The sequence below is a fragment of the Hippoglossus hippoglossus genome, chromosome 11 (genome assembly GCF_009819705.1).
Source record: "Hippoglossus hippoglossus isolate fHipHip1 chromosome 11, fHipHip1.pri, whole genome shotgun sequence".
In the NCBI taxonomy this organism is placed as follows: Eukaryota; Metazoa; Chordata; class Actinopteri; order Pleuronectiformes; family Pleuronectidae; genus Hippoglossus; species Hippoglossus hippoglossus.
The window spans coordinates 14,946,497-14,962,944 of record NC_047161.1 but is presented as its reverse complement, the minus strand read 5'-3'; the positions used below and the strand labels follow the sequence as shown (position 1 = coordinate 14,962,944).

The window sequence follows — 16,448 nt, the reverse complement described above, 5'->3', positions numbered from 1 at the left end:
TGAAAGTCAGTATTCACAGAGCTCTACTTCTTATTGCAGAGAGATAAAGTATCAGTGAGATGAGCAATGGTATTAAAATGTGTCTCTGCAACAAGATATTCTAATACAACCATTCAATGATATTATAAGATAACTACAATTTCTGCTTGTATTAATTATTCATGATAAATGTTGCAAATGCCTGACAGTTTTGCTATTAATATTTCTGTATCTTCTGGCACACGGCTATGAAACCTATCATTGTTGGCACCTGTGACTCCTAACACTAGAAGACATTAACTCTGTTAGCTATATTCCCTCTAGAACACTGAGATCATCTGCAGCAAGTCTATTAGAGGTTCCCAAAAACAGCTGAAAGAAAATTGGAGACGGAGCTTTTGTAAATTATCCTCCCAAGTTGTGGAATAGACTACTGATAGACATCAGAGAAGCAAGTTCAGTAAAAGTCTTTAAAAAAAAGTATTTTAAATGTAATTTTACCATGTTCTTATGTTTCCTAAAAACATAGCTCGTGATTCATTCATACATCTCTGTGTGTGCAAGTCTGCAGGATATGATCTTTTATCTGACACCTATTCAATGACATTCAATTTCCAAATTCTATTCAGAGGTTGAAGAGAACAAAATGCAATCAGTTTGATCTTTGGATCCACTGGTTTTAGGTTAAATAATTCGGTGTCCCTGCATTTTGTCCTTTTGTTACGTGCTTTAGTTGTTTCCTCCTCCTTTTCCTCACTCTCTCTCTCCTCTCAGCTGAGTGTGATGAGTGTGATTATGTGGAGGGGTATTTAAGGAAAGCTGGAGAGTCTCTCTGCCATCTGAGTGGCAGCAGCAATTGTAGAAGTGTTTATTGTGTGTTCCTTTTGAGTTGGGGGGGTCTGATAGTCTTGTTTTCGTTTTTTGTTTCATTCATATATTGTTGCTGAGGTAGATGAGGAAGTATCTGGATCTGACGGCCCTTTGCGTGGTTGGTCCAGACCGTCCCATTTTTCTGTTCTTTTTCGGCCAGGCCTCCACGCTCCCACAGATTAAATTAACTTTAACATTGGTTTCTTCTTTGTTTTGTTAATAAGCTCGTTTCAATGACTGTCATTAACACAAATCAACAACAAGAAGCCTTTAAAACAGCCCAAACCATGGGATTTATTAACACCAAACTACACAATAAACAGACCGTGCAAAACCAGCAGACCACATGCTGGAAGCCACCTCTTCTGATTTGGGAGGAGCAGCCACACCCTGAATGGCCTCACCAGCTGACAACAATCCCAATCCAACCAACTCAGAAGAGCTGGGTTTGGTTTCAGCCGTCCCGATGGTGAAAGAGTGTCTGACGGATTGGTTACAAAGTATCCTCAGGTGTCTTTGGCTTGTGCTGTGACCCAGGCCATGTTTAAGCATTGTGCTTTGAGTAATCATATAATGATTTTGTACAGTTTTATTGATACTGAGGAGTTAGAAGGAGGAGTTTCTCCTCAGTTTGTCAACCTGTTGTCTGCTGTGGTCCTGAATCCTGAAAAACAGTGTTGTTTCAAAAGAGGTTGACTATATGCTCGAGCATGGGATTAGAATAGAAAGTACTTTATTGTCTACCTTAGTCAAGGCAGAAATTGGTCTTTGCAGACATGTGCAAAAAGGTACATTTAAAACACAGCACGTCACATCCAAACAGACATAATGTTTACATAAAAGACACTTAAGTAAAACATAACTACAAAATTAAATAGATTATTAAAAAGTCTTTCACCAATTAAGGCATGTTTTCCTTTTTGCTTAGGCCAGTGTGAGCTTGTGGTAGTGATGGCGAGATGAAGCTTCATGAAGCATTGAAGCTTTCCATCCAATTGGTTCACTCATGGGCCGAAGCTTCATGGTGCTTCATTTGCTCTACTGTGCCATCAAGTGGACAATAAATGTAAAACAGGCAGTGATTATAATGACACCATGGCTTTGGTGTGTGAAGCTTTGAATTGAATGAATGATGTTTGTGATGCCAATACATAAATTATGAACTTATTAATATGGTCTGCCTTTATGATACAATGGCGGGGTCAAAAGGGAAAGTGGAAACAAATTGGGGAGAGGGTTGTGATGTGAATGTGCTTGTGTTACTTGGTTTGTGACTGTGCTTATGTGTGTAGGGACAAAATGTAACACGTACAATAGGGATAACAGTTTATTCATTTTTATTTAAAAATAACAGCTTTTCAACAGTGCTGGGTTTAAGGCGGTTTCTTTTTTTAGAAATAATTTCGCCTGCTTTAGAAAAGACCCTTTCACAGGGCACAGATGAAGCTGGGGTACAGAGAAAAGCTACCACAAGTTTGGAAATAAAACGTTTTTTTTCTTCCCAATAGGGGATTCTCCAATCTTCCTATGTTTGGTTCACCCAGGTACTGTTGGACCTCTACTGTTGCGTCCGCAGTGACATTTTGTGTCCTCGTCTGCAGGACTTTGGTGTCCAAACGCTGCCACAGTTTGCTACCTAAGACAGACAAACCGGCTGTAAGTGACTAAATACAATTAGAATGTATCCATTACCTTGAGTCACAGGCTGAGAAGCTTCTGATGTGTGCGGTTGTGATGATGAGGAGGAAGAAGACGCGCTGTTTCCAATAACAGCAGCACATTCAGAAGTGAGCCTCGTCACGGCATCTGCTGCTTTATTAGGGCTAAAGAAGCCTATCTTTTTAAACCTTGGATCAAGCAGGGTTGCCAGTGACATGATGCTCATTGATTGCAACGTGTACAGCTTCTCCCTTAACTGTCTCCTCAGACTCTCAGCCATTGCTGTGCTCTCTGGAGTCTGGACAATTCCCATTTCCTCCTCCTCCAGTGAGTGGTGTAGCATGGATAAAAGGGGAATGACTTTTGATCCAGACACTCTCTTCTCCTCTGACAGCTCAACTGTGGCATCATTAAATGGGAACAGCACTTTTAGACATTCTGCGATAATTTCATACTGTTCTGATGAGAGTGGGGCAACGTCAGTGCGTAGGCCTGCCAAAGCTGCTCCTACAGGTTCCCTGAGGTCATAAACACGTTGGAGCATATGATATGTGCTGTTCCAGCGTGTATCCACCTCTTGAATTAGCTTCAGTGCTGGCCGGCCCATTTGCTCCTGCACCTGTGTCAGCCTCTCCTATAAAATTAGCCAACAAAAAGTGATTCATTCAAGTGTCACTGCAGCAGCAACTTAAACAAAACAGCGTCATTTAGAATATTGCAATGAAATAAAGGAATTCATCTTTGCAGTGGTGCTGCTCTTGAAACAGCCCACTATCTTCCTAGAGTTTGCCCAGATGCCAGACAACACAGTGTTTTGGTGAAGAGCCTTTTTTATGAGTAAATTTAAAGTATACGTCACACAATTTGTGTGACGCAAACGAAGCTCCCTGGCACAAGCACCCATATTTGCTGCGCCATCAGTCACAAGGCAAGTAACTTTGTGTGTTATACCCCACTGTGACATAAGTGCTGCTTTTACTGTTGCCAAATTTTCAGCAGTATGTGCCTCAGGGAAATGCAGCACCCCTAAAACATCAGAATGCAAAGAGGTGCTTGCATCTATAAAATGGCATGTCACAGCTCGATACGCATCAGTGTTGATAGAGGTCCACAAATCTGATGTTAAACTAACTGCAGATGCCTTCGACACAATGGCTTTGGCTTTCTCCTTGGATTCCTTATATCTGTCCTCCACCATAGCTTTCAAAGCCTAAAGGAAAGAAGAGAACACTCTTGGAATGGCAAAAATGAGGGAAATGCTTCATGTGCTCACATACGTACCTGCCTTGTGGGGAGAACATAGGTAGGGTTGAAAGCTTTAACAAGCTTTCTGAACCCTTTGTCCTCCACAATAGTGAAGGGCTGGGAATCCTCAATCACCATATTGACCAAGGCCTCATCCACATCATTCTTCTCTCCTGATGACAAAAAAAAATGCAGTATTCAATTACAGATGTCATTAATTACTCACATTTAAAATATAAATTAAATGTTGTCTAATACAAACCTACCATGTAATTTTATGTTTGTATGCTGTCTTATCATTGCATCCTAAAATGGTTTACCTGGGCTTGGTCCACCTTGGTTGGTCTCCTTGTTTTCATGCAGGGCTCTATAATGCCTCAGCATAGATGAGGTGTTATTGTTGTATCCAAGTTCTTTTGAACACAACTGACACTTCACCTTTTTAAAATACCAGAAATTAGAAGAAAGGGACAAGGGATACGCTGTGTTGTCACATTTATTTACAGTATATTACGCTAGTTGTTGTTATTATTACTATGTGCATACCTTTTTTAGGAGAGATCAGCTCAAAATGTTCCCAGACAGGGGGAAATCTCCTCTTTCTTGCTGGTTCCATCACAAAAAAAGAAGCTCGAATAGATTGCAACAAACGCGCAATAAAGTCCCAAGTCCACCAAATGTGAGGGGGGGATCTATTGCGTTTCGCTGCCCCTTATATTTCGAATCGCACGCCAAACCCGCAAACCATTTCCCGAATCAGTCACATGTTACAGTCGGCTCGCGAGGCTTCGAACGTCACCACATACGTCATCAACACAAGCCTCGATACGCGCTTCACAAAAATCTTCCTGGATTACTCAACACACGCTTCGAAGCCTCGACACGGAAGGACACATCACAAGCCTTGTGGAGTTCTCCCTGTCTTAGTTGACCAGCCTGACAACTCTGATTCCTGCAGGACATGCCAGACACCAATCAGCGGCTGATGCAGTGTATTTTGTTTTATTCTGCATGCCTTCAATTTGTATCTGTCCAACAGGTCCTCTCTACAGAGGCCGCCATGTTTTTTAAAGTAGTCCAGACTGAACACACTAAACATGTTTTGAGTTTTTATGACGACTGAAGGATTCCACAGGTTCTCTCTCATGTTTGGAAGGGGAGGGTGAGGTTAGGGGTATTCAGCTGCAACATGCAACTTCACCACTAGATGTCACTGAATTCTACACAGTGAAGCTTTAAGGGAAGCTGGAGAGTCTCTCTGCCATCTGAGTGCTGGCAGCAGCCTCTGTCATCATGGAACTGTTTATTGTTTTTTTGCTTTTGAGTTGGGGGGGGGGGGTCTGGTAGTCCTCTTCTTGGTTTGTTTTATTTAGATATTGTTGCTAAGGTAGACAGGGGGGGGAGTATCTGGATCCTTTCTTTTTGGCCAGGCTTCCAGGCCACCACAGATTAGTCTAACTTCTTTTGTTTATTCTTAGTTTTTTTAATAAACTTGTTGTTTTGACCGTGACTCGGGTGTGGCGTCCTCATATGTTGCCGTCATGAGGATGAGCCAAACAAAATTTTAGTTGCACATACAGTGATTAGTTTTGACAGAGGTCACTTCACTATGTGTACTCTTGCTCTTACTGCCTTTAACTCTTATCTGCACTGGAGAGCTAAAGTTTTTGTTTTTTGAAAAATGCCACTCGTTGTGGAAAGGCGTTTCAGAGTTATCTGTTTCGGTGTGGACGTTGCCACATACTTCATTTCCATCTGACCTTAAAAAGTTTTTCATATCCTGATAGCCTTTCATATTCCAAACCATCATAAGCTGGTAGGTTCATTCATTAATGTCAGTTCTCTGATATTTGATTTACTTTACAATACATCATGTCACCGAATCATAGATACTGTTGTTTACATTTTTGATGTTAGATGTCAATGCTAACTCGATAACGTCATCACCTCCCCTTGAAGTTATCAAACTGGCCACGGTCATGTCATAATTCTCCCTGAAGAGCTGTGTGTGTGGAGCAGTGGTGGGATGATGGGAATTACTGTTACCTCATTATTGTACTTAACTGCATTTTAAAGTATATGTACGTTATTTAAGTAGATCTGAGTTTTCTTTTCACTTTTACTACATATATCAGCTAATATCTGTACTTTCTACTCCGCTACATTTTTACAATGCATTGTGTTACGTGTTTACATTGTTTTTTTTATATTTTATATTTTTTATACATAACAATTACAGTAGAACTTGTCCACTGATCCAATCAGAGAGCGGGCCGGAAACAGTAGACCCCGCCTCATCACTGGTGAAGAAGAAACACCTGAAACACACCTTATTTATTTAAAACCCCCGAGAGACACATTGAGGTGGAACCCTCATTTTCAATGGTGCCGAGGTAAAGCAAAACAACGAAAAGGGTTTTCAGTGAAACCATCTGCAGCATTCTGTATTATTCTTGTATTATACATAATTCACATAACAGGGTCAGGCTCTTGTTCCATTTAAAAGTCCCCATAATGTGACTGTAACCAGACTTAGGGCTCCACAACACTCCAAGAACACAAACACGTATAGAGAGATGTTAGAATGAAAGAGACGCTCACACAACCCAATAAGACTGTGCACGGACGCGTGGATATGTTTATTTTCACAGCAGGGGAGAAATATTCTCTTACTTCCTGGTTTCAAACTTCTTCCGTCCTCCCTGCATAATGAAACCCTCCTCTTTTCCTCTGCTTGAACCACAACGTCAGTCTGTTCACTACGCCTGTGCCTCACATGCACACTCCCTAGCATGCAGCACTTCCCTCCTTCTTTCCCTGTCGTTCCCTTCCCTCCTTCCTCCCTGCTCCCTCTGGCCTCCCCTCCCCCGTGGGAAACCCAGCGCAGTGTGACTGTGGTCGTCCTTCCTGGAAGCTGTGGTGGTGACTCTGGCTCCTCCACTCAGAGGCTAGAATAGTGCCAGCCAGCCTGTGTGTGTGTCTGTGTTGGTGTGTTGTCTGCCTGCCTGTGTGTGTGTGTGTGTGTGTGTGTGTGTGTGTGTGTGTGTGTGTGAGTGTGAGTACGTATGCACCCTCCACAAACATTCCACCACCATACCGTCCGTCCGACCGCCGGCCGGCCTCGCACGAGAGCCACGCCGCCACCGCGGTTCAGTCCTGACGCCAGCCCTTTAGACTCGCATTACACGCACACATACAAGATGTGTGTGTGTGTGTGTGTGTGTGTCTGCACAACACCACATAAACAAAAGACTCAGAAAGGCACAGACAAACACACGAAGGGGGCAGCGAGCACATGAGACTGGCTTGAAGCACACACTCGCACACTCACTCAAATAAACAATATGCACTTTGCAGAACACACACATCTCTGGGCCGCAGACCACAGACATTGCATCCTGAAGTAGATCAAAGCATTTTCCAGCAGTAAACACACACAGGGCTCTTCTCTGCTCTCTCATCCCCACGGAGCTGTTTTGGTGAAGCACGGAACAATTATGCCGATCTTCTCGAGAAACGACTCGTCACAACTGCCATTCATCACTGTTTGGGGCTTTCTTGTGCACGGCGTACGCGCTGGCCCACTGTCTGTTATTCACACCATCTCTCTCTCCCTGCCCTTTTAAACCTTCCTTCTCCCTCTCATCTCAACGTAACCCTGTCTCCTGCCTCCCTCCCACCCTGTTATTGAACGTCTACGCCGAATCAGTCACCAGACCACAGCGCCTCAGTTCTTCCTCTTTGTTTCCCCTCTCTCTGTGTCTCTCCATCCCTCCCCTCCTGCCCTCTCCTTTACTGTCTGTCCATTGTTGAGGAGACTGAGGCGCAGACAAACGGGGAGAAGAGATATCCGCTGGCGCACCACAAGATTGGAGAGAAAGAATGGCAGAGAGACAGCCGGGGAGAGGAAGATACATAGACTGATAGGAGGGTAGAGTTAATTACAGGGGACTGCCAATTAGAGGGCAAAGTGATGGGCCTGTTTGCCTCGCCGCGGCATCCCAAAAACATCACCAGCTCCCACCATGTTTATCCTCTGCGGCCACAAGACCACAGCTCCCATCAGGCATCGCTGGAGACAGCTTAGACAGTGGGGGGGGTTATGGCTGGGGAACATGCAAGCCGTGATTTCAGACATGGCGAACATGGATAAGTGGGTAACATGAATTTCTTGGGCATTTGTATTGATGGCAGACTATGTAGCTGCAAGTGCACGTCTGCATTTGCATGTACGGTCAGAGAAAACACGGAGAAGACATGAAGCAAGGTAAAGGCACTTAGTCTTTATAGAGATTTTTGTCAAACATTCTTCAGAGTTGGAAAAGGCAAACAAGTGTTTAAATGATTTGGGGGGAAAAACACAAATATCACAGTTAAACGATCAGTGAAGACTCAACATCACTCTGCTGAGAATTATATATATTTATATATGGCTCTGTTGAACACTACTATGTATGTGTTTCTCAAGCAAGATCATGAAAACAATTCAAAAGTTCCTTCACATTCCTCCATTCTTTAATTACATGTAATTGTTGATCTAAAACTTCACCCATAGTCAGATATGGCTTTTAAAGTCCCTTAAAGTTGGAGACAATCATCAAAGGTCCGAGACGTCTTTCTCCAAATTCATCACATTTGCTACGTGGTGCACACGGCAGCTCCATGTCCACTGTGCAGAGTTCATTTGGAAAACAAAAAACCGGAGCTGAGCCTCAGAAAGCTCCGATCTCAGTCCCCCATCCCTGAGCCGCCTTGGCCGATCCGTTCAAGCCCCTGCGCTGGATTGTGGAAGACCCCAGAGGTGCGAAGGGCCTGAAGGAGACCTGTGGTTGAGCAGAGGATGAAGTAGAGGAGGAGGAGGAAGGAGAGGAAGAGGAAGGGGTGGGGTGAGGAAGAGGCGAGGCCCTGGTGGCACAGTGAGGGGACGGCTGGGTAGGTCTGGAGTGGGCTAAAGCTGGGGATGCCGCGAGGGAGGGCATCCTGTGGACGGTGGCCAGGGCTGTCGGTGCGAGGAGCGGCGGTGCACCCTGCTGGCAGCCAGCCAGGGGGGCGAGGCGGAGGGAGGCGGACGAGGGGTAGCTCCCGAGCAGGGCAAGGTCTCTTCGCCCAGCAGGGAAAGGAGGGGAGGCTGAGGCCGGCGAAGCGGGGGAGATCTGGGGGAAGGATGCCCACGGCCAAGGAGGGAAGTGCAAGGCGGAGGCCGGGGGTGACTGCAAGAGGAGAGGGTCGATCTCACTTGCACAGTGGGAGAGGTGGGAGACTAGGCGGGCTCCTATGGGGTCCGGGGACTCGCCCTCAAGGGAGCTGAGGTACCGCACAACCTCGCCGACACACTCCCTAAAACCCAGGGTCCTGTAGTCGACTGCCAGGGCCCTCGCATCAAAGTATCCTGGGAGAGAAAAAGAAAGTTGAGTCATGTGGTGAATAATGGTAATGGAATGTAGTCATGTATGACACGTACAGAGCTGGCTGTGTATTTCATCTTTTCTTTTAAAACGGCTGCAATAATAATAAATGTGTCTTCATTCTCATGCAGTTTAGATCTTTCCCAGAAAAGCCTTTGGTGTCCTTGTTTTATAGAAAATGAATCACACGCAGAAAAAGCTTGAAAGTAAATTTTAAGGTGGCAAAAAACCTCACCCTTTCCTCCCATGGCATGCAGCAGTTTGAGGTGGTCCACCGTCATCTGCAGGATCTCTGCTTTCTCCAGCTTGGACGAGCCCTGCAGAGAAAGCCAGCGACATCTCACCCAGTTGCATCAGATTTTATTGTGCTGGTGTTTGTCTTCCGTCAGGGAATTGGAATGAACAGGTTAAGTCTTGATTTGTCAGCACGTACCTGTTTCTCAAAAGCACTGGGAACAAGTCTGCGGAGCTCTGACAGGCTGTGGTTGATCCGGTCTCTGCGCCTCTTCTCTATGATCTACAAGACGAGTAGAGGGACGGTTAAAGCTAAAAACAATGAAGAGAAAAGGATTAAGAGCAAGTGTTACAGTCCACTCACCCCTCTTCTCTTCTTTCGGGCCAGAATCTGCGAGGCACTGCCGGGAGACATGGACCCGGTGACTGGGCTGCACCATGGAGATACAGAAAAGAAAGTTAAAGAAAGAGAGAGAGATGAGGAAGATTGAGGGGGGAGGAGGGAGGAGGGGGATATGGCAACTCTCTGTTGCATATTGTTATTATTACCCTCCTTAATATGACACAGAGGCGGGATGGCACATCAGCCCCCTTCAATCTAATTAGTTTTTTGGGCACAGAAAGGCAAAGGAGAGCCCGGGAGAGGAGGGAGCACAAGATTGTTTTTGTTTGAATGCGTTTCGTGGACATTAGTCTCAGTGAAATGGCACGCTGTTCTTCTTTCCATCTGAGCAAAGGCACTTTTAGGGAGATGATTATATAGCCCGGGGCCGATGCTCTCGCTCACATGGGGCTCCAACATGCAGCATGGGACGTGCAGTCACTCAATATGGATTGTGTTTGTTTGTGAGCTCTCATCCCGCTGGCCCGAACTCGGCCCGTCAGCTTGGAGTTCCCTTCAAACCGCCCCACCAGAGACTTATTGCGTTTCTATTAGATTTGAACGTGGAAGCTGCCAGTTTGGTTGTGTGTTTTTGTTTAGGTTTCACGTTTGATGGGGGCCGACTTGAAAAGGGCCGCGCCGTGTTCTGTTTGCATGTCACATGGAGATTTCATTTATCCAGACTGTCTTCAGCGTCAGTGGCTTGCTGAGCACTGTGTACTGTATGCACATCCACATCACTGAAACAAGTTATAGGTAATGGCCTGCAGTTGGGCACCGTGGCATTGTGGGTCATATTTGCATTCAAAGGTTCAAAGGCTTGTTTTTTCCCCCCAAATAAAAACCTTTTTTTAATTCATGTTCCCGATTAGTCCCCCATGTATATTTAACTATACACAAATGAATAATGGAAAAACTGCGATCGATGCTATGAATTTTTGACAATAATTGGACAGTTTTCTGTGTAAAATCATAACCTTTATATAAAATAACATGAAAAGAATATAACCATAGGTTTTCAGTATTTTTGATGGTGAATCAAATCTCTCACATACAGTAAAAAGGTCATGCATTGAAGAGAGGGAGTATAATGAAATGAATTACATTCCCTCACAGCGTGCGTCATATGTTCCTATAAGATTTTACAAAATCCTCAGTATATTTAGAGTCAACAATTTTTTTTTCTGACAAAGACTGCCTAAAGTGTAAAGGATTAAAAACTGACACACACATTTTTTTTTTGTATTTTATCTGATGATATTTTCCATATTTAAAATATTTAAGAGACTGCATCAGAAAGTTCTGCTTGTGACTTGACCTACACACATTGTAAAGCAGGTCATGCATGTAATGATTAATTTCTGCATCAACATGACGCACGCTTTCATCGAGCATCTGAATGAGTGAATACAATCAATCCTCCGCCCCAAAGGCCTGAAGTTTGAACTTGAAACTGACAGCTCAGGCTTCTGTCCAAACTTTTAAAATGACTTAAATACATTTGTGAATAAAAAGATTTCGATATGCATGCAGAGAACCCATTGATCTCATCTGATTCTGACGTGCTAAAACTTTTCCTGAAAACTTCAACAACTTTGTGTCGACGTCTTTGTAAAGGAAAATGTTCAAAGGTCTAATTACAGCTGGATAACATGTCAGTTCACTTAAAAGTGTGACTGCGGGGCATGTGTCACACACTCGGCTGTGGTTGGCGGATGCTCACCAAAAGCCGTCTTCTTGTCCCACGTCAATGAACTCGTCTGTGTCCGAGTCTGGGGAGCTGTAGTCGTGAGGTCTCTTCATGTCTCTGCTTCTTCCGCACAGGATGGACGGATGGATGGAGGGATGGACGATGGACTGAAGGGTTGGTCTCGTCACACACTGGACCCCTGTGTGCCCCTCACTCTCTTGCGTCTCTCTCTCTCTCTCTTTCTCTCTCTCTCTCTCCCTGTTACTTATAAAAGCTTTGTCGTCCTTAGTTACTTCTCGTCACTTGTGTTCATTTCTTGCTGCTGTTGTCTCTCCTTGTGTTCTTGTGTCCTCTCCTCGGTGAATCAGCGCCGCCACTTGTTCGACCCCCGAGGGCCCATGACAACTAAGAAAATTCACAAGCTGCTTTAAGTCTTTTCACTCTATCACTGGCATGGTCTCCCGCGTTCTCTCCCTCTGTTATTCCTCCCTTGACTCCCTCTCTCTGTCACATCCACCCAATGACAAAATAGTACTTTGGCAGTTGGGGCAGGGTTGCCAGTTTTAGCTCCCCCCTCCCCGCCTCCACTGCCTGTCCCTCCCTCCCTCCCTCCCTTTAATCTGCCCTTCCTCGGCTTGTCACCTTCCCACCCGTCCACTCCACCCCCCCTGTCTTTCCAAACCCCTTTTGCTCAGTCATCCTCAGTCAATTAGCCTCCAATCTCATCCTGCTCTCTTTCTGTCCTTCCTTCCATCCTCCTTTCTTTTTTCTTTCTCCTTCTCTCTGCTCCTTTTAATTATACTCCTTCGCAGAACAATGGCGGTGGGAGGGAGAGAAGTGAGACGTGGGAATGATGGGCCCTGAAAGCACACCATCGTCTGTGTGACGCCGCACAACGCTCCGCTCTCACAGATTCGCACAGGTGATTCGCAGAATGGAGTTATTCAGCGGCTCTTTGTGAGCGTGCATGGGACAATTCAAGCAGAGAGAAGAGGAAAACACCAGTTCAGTGTCACTCATGACCTACAGCAGCTGTCAGTGATCAGGATAGAACCACAATATGGAGAAATATCCCCTCATCCTTAAACAACTCTTTATATTGCTTTAATGCTGTTTATTATGCCGTAAAATCAATTATATGACTTGTTCCCAACAGTTATTAGTCGGACGTACGAACCCACAGCCGTGTCAAATGGTTCAACAACACTGCCATTCATGCTCCGAATTTTTTTTTTATCATGGATTATAAACTGCATATTTTTCTGTACTGAATCGTATAAAAGTGCAACAACACTATGAAACAGTTTATATTGCATTATTTTATGCATCGTCAATGTTTCTGTTGCCTATATTTCTGCAATGATGTTGGCAAAACATTTGAATAGTTTAACAATTACTTTAAAACTATTTATAACTTTATTCTATAGTGTTTGTATAGTGTTGTACTTTAAGTTGTATATTCAACTATTATCCATAACCGTTTCAAGTCTATTCAACTGCATATATATATATGTTTTTTGAAAGATGACTTTTGACGCCGACTTTGAATTGTTATCAAAAATTCCTGTTGGATCAGAATTCTGTTTCGCACTCACGATATTGTGCAACACAGAAGGTAACTGCATCAAACTGCAAAGTTAATTCTAGTCTGGTTAATTGTCTGCTTTTTTAATCTATATGAATTCATTTTTTTCGTCTTTCCTGGCGTGTATATATAAATTAATCTTATTGTGTTTATGCTGGGTTAAAAGTTTGCATTTACAACAACGTATTACAATAACGCTAACACAGTTTAAATGGTGTGTGTGTGTGTGTGTGTGTGTGTCAGCTATGCAGACATAAGGGCAGGTACTGAGGAGGTCAAGAGGGAACTCAGCCCAGTGATTGTCTGAACATCTGGGCTCTTCGCCGGACAAGATAGCGCTCTCTGTGTGCTCACACACGCGCTCACACTCTCACACACACACTCACGGTCGCTCGCAACACTTAGCACTCAGTTCCGCTGCCACCGTGGGAAGATTGCTGCTACAGATTGCCATGGAAACACGAGACCCAGGCGCCGGTTGTTAGAAGCGATGCCTGGCTGACCCAGCAGTGTGTGCATATGTGTGTGTTAAAGACGGAGGGAGGCCAAGTGGCATGCCCCCTTCCACACAATGCCCAGAGTGTGTCTCTTCCTGCCTGGCAGACTGGAAGGGTGTGTTACTTTAAACATGCCACAGTGCACAAAATCTTTGTGTGTGTTTTTGAACAAGTATGCAAGGGTTTTCGTTCTCTTGCTCCAAGTTTTTGTACTTCTTTTGTTTTTCTCCTTGGAGATGATATCCTTTTCTCCAGCTTTGTTTTTCTGTTTATCTCACTTATATTAGCTGGAACTGAGCGTTGCCCGTCTGCATTTTATCATATTGTACATGCAAAGTAACAAACTAACGTATAACATGTGCATGTGTGTGTGTTTATAATACCCAAGTGTCAGTAATCAGTGTGACCATCACCAGGGGGGCTTATAGTGTGGTGGGTATGAGTCAGGACAAACAGAAAAGAGAAATCCCTCTGTCTCCCCCTCTCCCCCCCCCCCCCCCCGTCCACATATCCTTTCATTACCAATCATTCCTTAATTCAGATCTGGATCTCATTTCAGCATCAGAAACCAAGAAAGAAAGCGTCTGAGAGAAAAGAGACATCTATGAAGTCGACTTCAGTCTCTTCTCCGTTGTTATTTTTGTCACTCACTGACCCTCGTCTTCAAAGATTCACTTTCTTCTCTGTATCGCCATTTTTTTCCCCCTCTTTGCTTTAAAAATGAAATCACTCTGGTTTCACTCATCGATTTTGGCCAGCACCACCTCCCAGTCGTTCCAGCACGTGACAAGTTGTGTGGAAAACACGAACGGAGTGGAAAGTAATTAAGAAGATGAATGAATAAATAAATAAGTTAATTATGAAAATGGTTTCATGGTGGGGGTGTGTAAAGGGAGTTGGAGAGAAACATGAGAGAGAGAGGACAAGCTGGCAGTGGATGGTGGGATGGAATTCTGGGAGATTTCTGGCGATCTTGGTCGGCCACTTCAAGTCCTCTCCCTCCCATCGCCCCAAACCACAACAAGGCAACGTCCCTTATTGAAATTAACAAGCTCATACTTTTACAATTTGCACACACACGCACACATGCGCAACTCAAATATGAACGTGTGAATGCTCAGGGACACGCACACACATGGCCATGGCTGATTCATACAAACACACACACACACACATGCAACTCCCTCACACGAATGTGGACAGTGCATACCCACAATTTATAAGGCACAAACACTCTGCTACAATTATTGTTTCTGATGCATGACTATTGCTATTGTTTGAAAGTCTGTGATATGGAACCAGCTCTGCAGGACATTTTGTTTGTGACATTTTCCCTGCGTTCACGTCAAACTGAATAACTGATGAGATGTGTCTCACTGCAGGGTTGCCGATTAGTTGTACTTTTGTTTTCCACGATCAAAAAACCCACTTTCAGCAATGCTTTTTTCCCCTAAAATTTGGAAAGTCCAACTCAAAAGATTTGAAACGTGTTGAAAGAAAAAAAAAGCGAGTAAACTCAATGTGAACCTTCAAACGTCAAAATACGCAGAGATAATTGTATTTCTTACAAAAGTTCATAATTACAAACAGTACTGGTGTCACTATCATATATTCAAGGAGCAGAACTATTTTAAGGCAAAACAAAAGAAAATAATATTTATTTGTGTTTCACCTTTCAGCACCAAAGTGATTTATAGTACATGTGATATAAAACACATTTATACAAGATATGACAGAAACGAAATATGAAAATGTATATAAATAACATTTGAAATGAACCAAAACTTAGCTAAAGTTTTATAAAGCAGCCAAGACATTCACATCAATCACAACCACACATAAGTTCTTCATTAAATAAATAAATGCCTTATTATTTTCATTTTGTGTAATTTCATCTTTTTAGATGATTTAACTGAGTTTTTTCAAAACAGAAAAAATATATCTTTCAAAATCACCATATAAGATACTCGCAGTTTTCACAGGATAATAACAATATCCAACAACAGAAACAACATATTACGAGTTGTATTTTGATACAAAAATATTTTTTTAAAGTTACTAAAAGTGGGCATAAGTTGCTCATGCTCAAAAACCTGTTACTGCTACTACCGAAGCTCTGCAGAAGGCCTCTGAATGAAATACACAATTTTTTGACAGGAATATATAAAAACATTGATCGAGTGCCACCTTTTCCTACTGATACAAAAACTGTGCAACAAATTTAAATCATTGCAGGTTTATAATCAATTTTAGCTGCGAAAACTAGAAATACTAGAGGGATCAAATCCAGTAAAATACACAGACACATTGCTGTGAAGTTTGTTTAAAAATGTCTTTTCAAGTGAAAGGCATGATCCCAATAATCAAATGTGATCAAATAGCATTTAACAGATATCATGTTTGCTCATGTTTAGGAACGCCTGTGGAGAATGTGAGAAAGGCCAAATGTGGTCAAAGGAGCTCTGCATGACGCCGTGCTGTATGCAAGTGCTATTGACATATGCCCAAAAAACTCAGTCAATTCCTTATTGGTATGAGGCCTTTCTAATGTTCAGCCTGTGGCGGAGCGCTCAGTCACTGGGGTCATAATTGGATTGGCATGGGAACTGGCTCCAGAGTCGCTTGGCACTGTCCAGGCTGGACCCATGAGGGAATTATCTGCCGCTCAGATAAGGAATGCCATGGGACCGGTGGCACTGCTTGTCTGGACATAACCTGGATATACGAGGCATTCCTGGAAACGCCAGGTCTGTTAATATAGCGCGTTTCCAAAGAGCTGCATTGAGCTTTTATTACCCGATTGTTTTTGTGAAGAACCTCCGGAGCAATTGGCTGAGACACAGTCAGTATATATATTTGAGATAGTGGCTGCTGTGATTTGAGGTGTCGAAAGGGCAGGAGG

At 43.6% G+C, this 16,448-nt stretch overlaps 2 protein-coding genes across 2 annotated transcripts; both read right to left on the bottom strand.

Annotated features, from left to right (window-relative positions):
* Window positions 1-2,012: 2,012 nt before the first annotated feature.
* On the bottom strand, window positions 2,013-4,190 carry LOC117770269 (zinc finger BED domain-containing protein 4-like). Its single transcript, XM_034599493.1, has 4 exons — window positions 4,074-4,190; window positions 3,790-3,926; window positions 2,542-3,142; window positions 2,013-2,485 (listed from the first exon to the last, which is right to left on the bottom strand). Exons 1-4 carry the CDS (start codon window positions 4,135-4,137, stop codon window positions 2,277-2,279), a joined length of 1,011 nt encoding a protein of 336 aa, XP_034455384.1. The 5' UTR covers window positions 4,138-4,190; the 3' UTR covers window positions 2,013-2,276.
* A 3,826-nt stretch (window positions 4,191-8,016) lies between these two features.
* Window positions 8,017-12,007, bottom strand: heyl (hes related family bHLH transcription factor with YRPW motif like). Its single transcript, XM_034599495.1, has 6 exons — window positions 11,675-12,007; window positions 11,498-11,633; window positions 9,757-9,823; window positions 9,592-9,675; window positions 9,394-9,475; window positions 8,017-9,142 (listed from the first exon to the last, which is right to left on the bottom strand). Exons 2-6 carry the CDS (start codon window positions 11,575-11,577, stop codon window positions 8,466-8,468), a joined length of 990 nt encoding a protein of 329 aa, XP_034455386.1. The 5' UTR covers window positions 11,578-11,633; window positions 11,675-12,007; the 3' UTR covers window positions 8,017-8,465.
* Between the last annotated feature and the right edge of the window lie 4,441 nt (window positions 12,008-16,448).

Excerpts from the sequence above, each read along its gene's own strand:
- LOC117770269 (XM_034599493.1), bottom strand. The coding sequence starts at position 4,137 with ATGCTGAGGCATTATAGAGCCCTGCATGAAAACAAGGAGACCAACCAA. Across the intron at positions 3,143-3,789 it reads ATGTTCTCCCCACAAGGCAG|GAGAGGCTGACACAGGTGCA; the intron begins GTACGTATGTGA and ends CTAATTTTATAG. Across the intron at positions 2,486-2,541 it reads TTCTCAGCCTGTGACTCAAG|GTAGCAAACTGTGGCAGCGT; the intron begins GTAATGGATACA and ends TGTCTGTCTTAG.
- heyl (XM_034599495.1), bottom strand. The coding sequence starts at position 11,577 with ATGAAGAGACCTCACGACTACAGCTCCCCAGACTCGGACACAGACGAG. Across the intron at positions 9,476-9,591 it reads CCAGTGCTTTTGAGAAACAG|GGCTCGTCCAAGCTGGAGAA; the intron begins GTACGTGCTGAC and ends CTTTCTCTGCAG. Across the intron at positions 9,143-9,393 it reads GCATGCCATGGGAGGAAAGG|GATACTTTGATGCGAGGGCC; the intron begins GTGAGGTTTTTT and ends TTTCTCTCCCAG.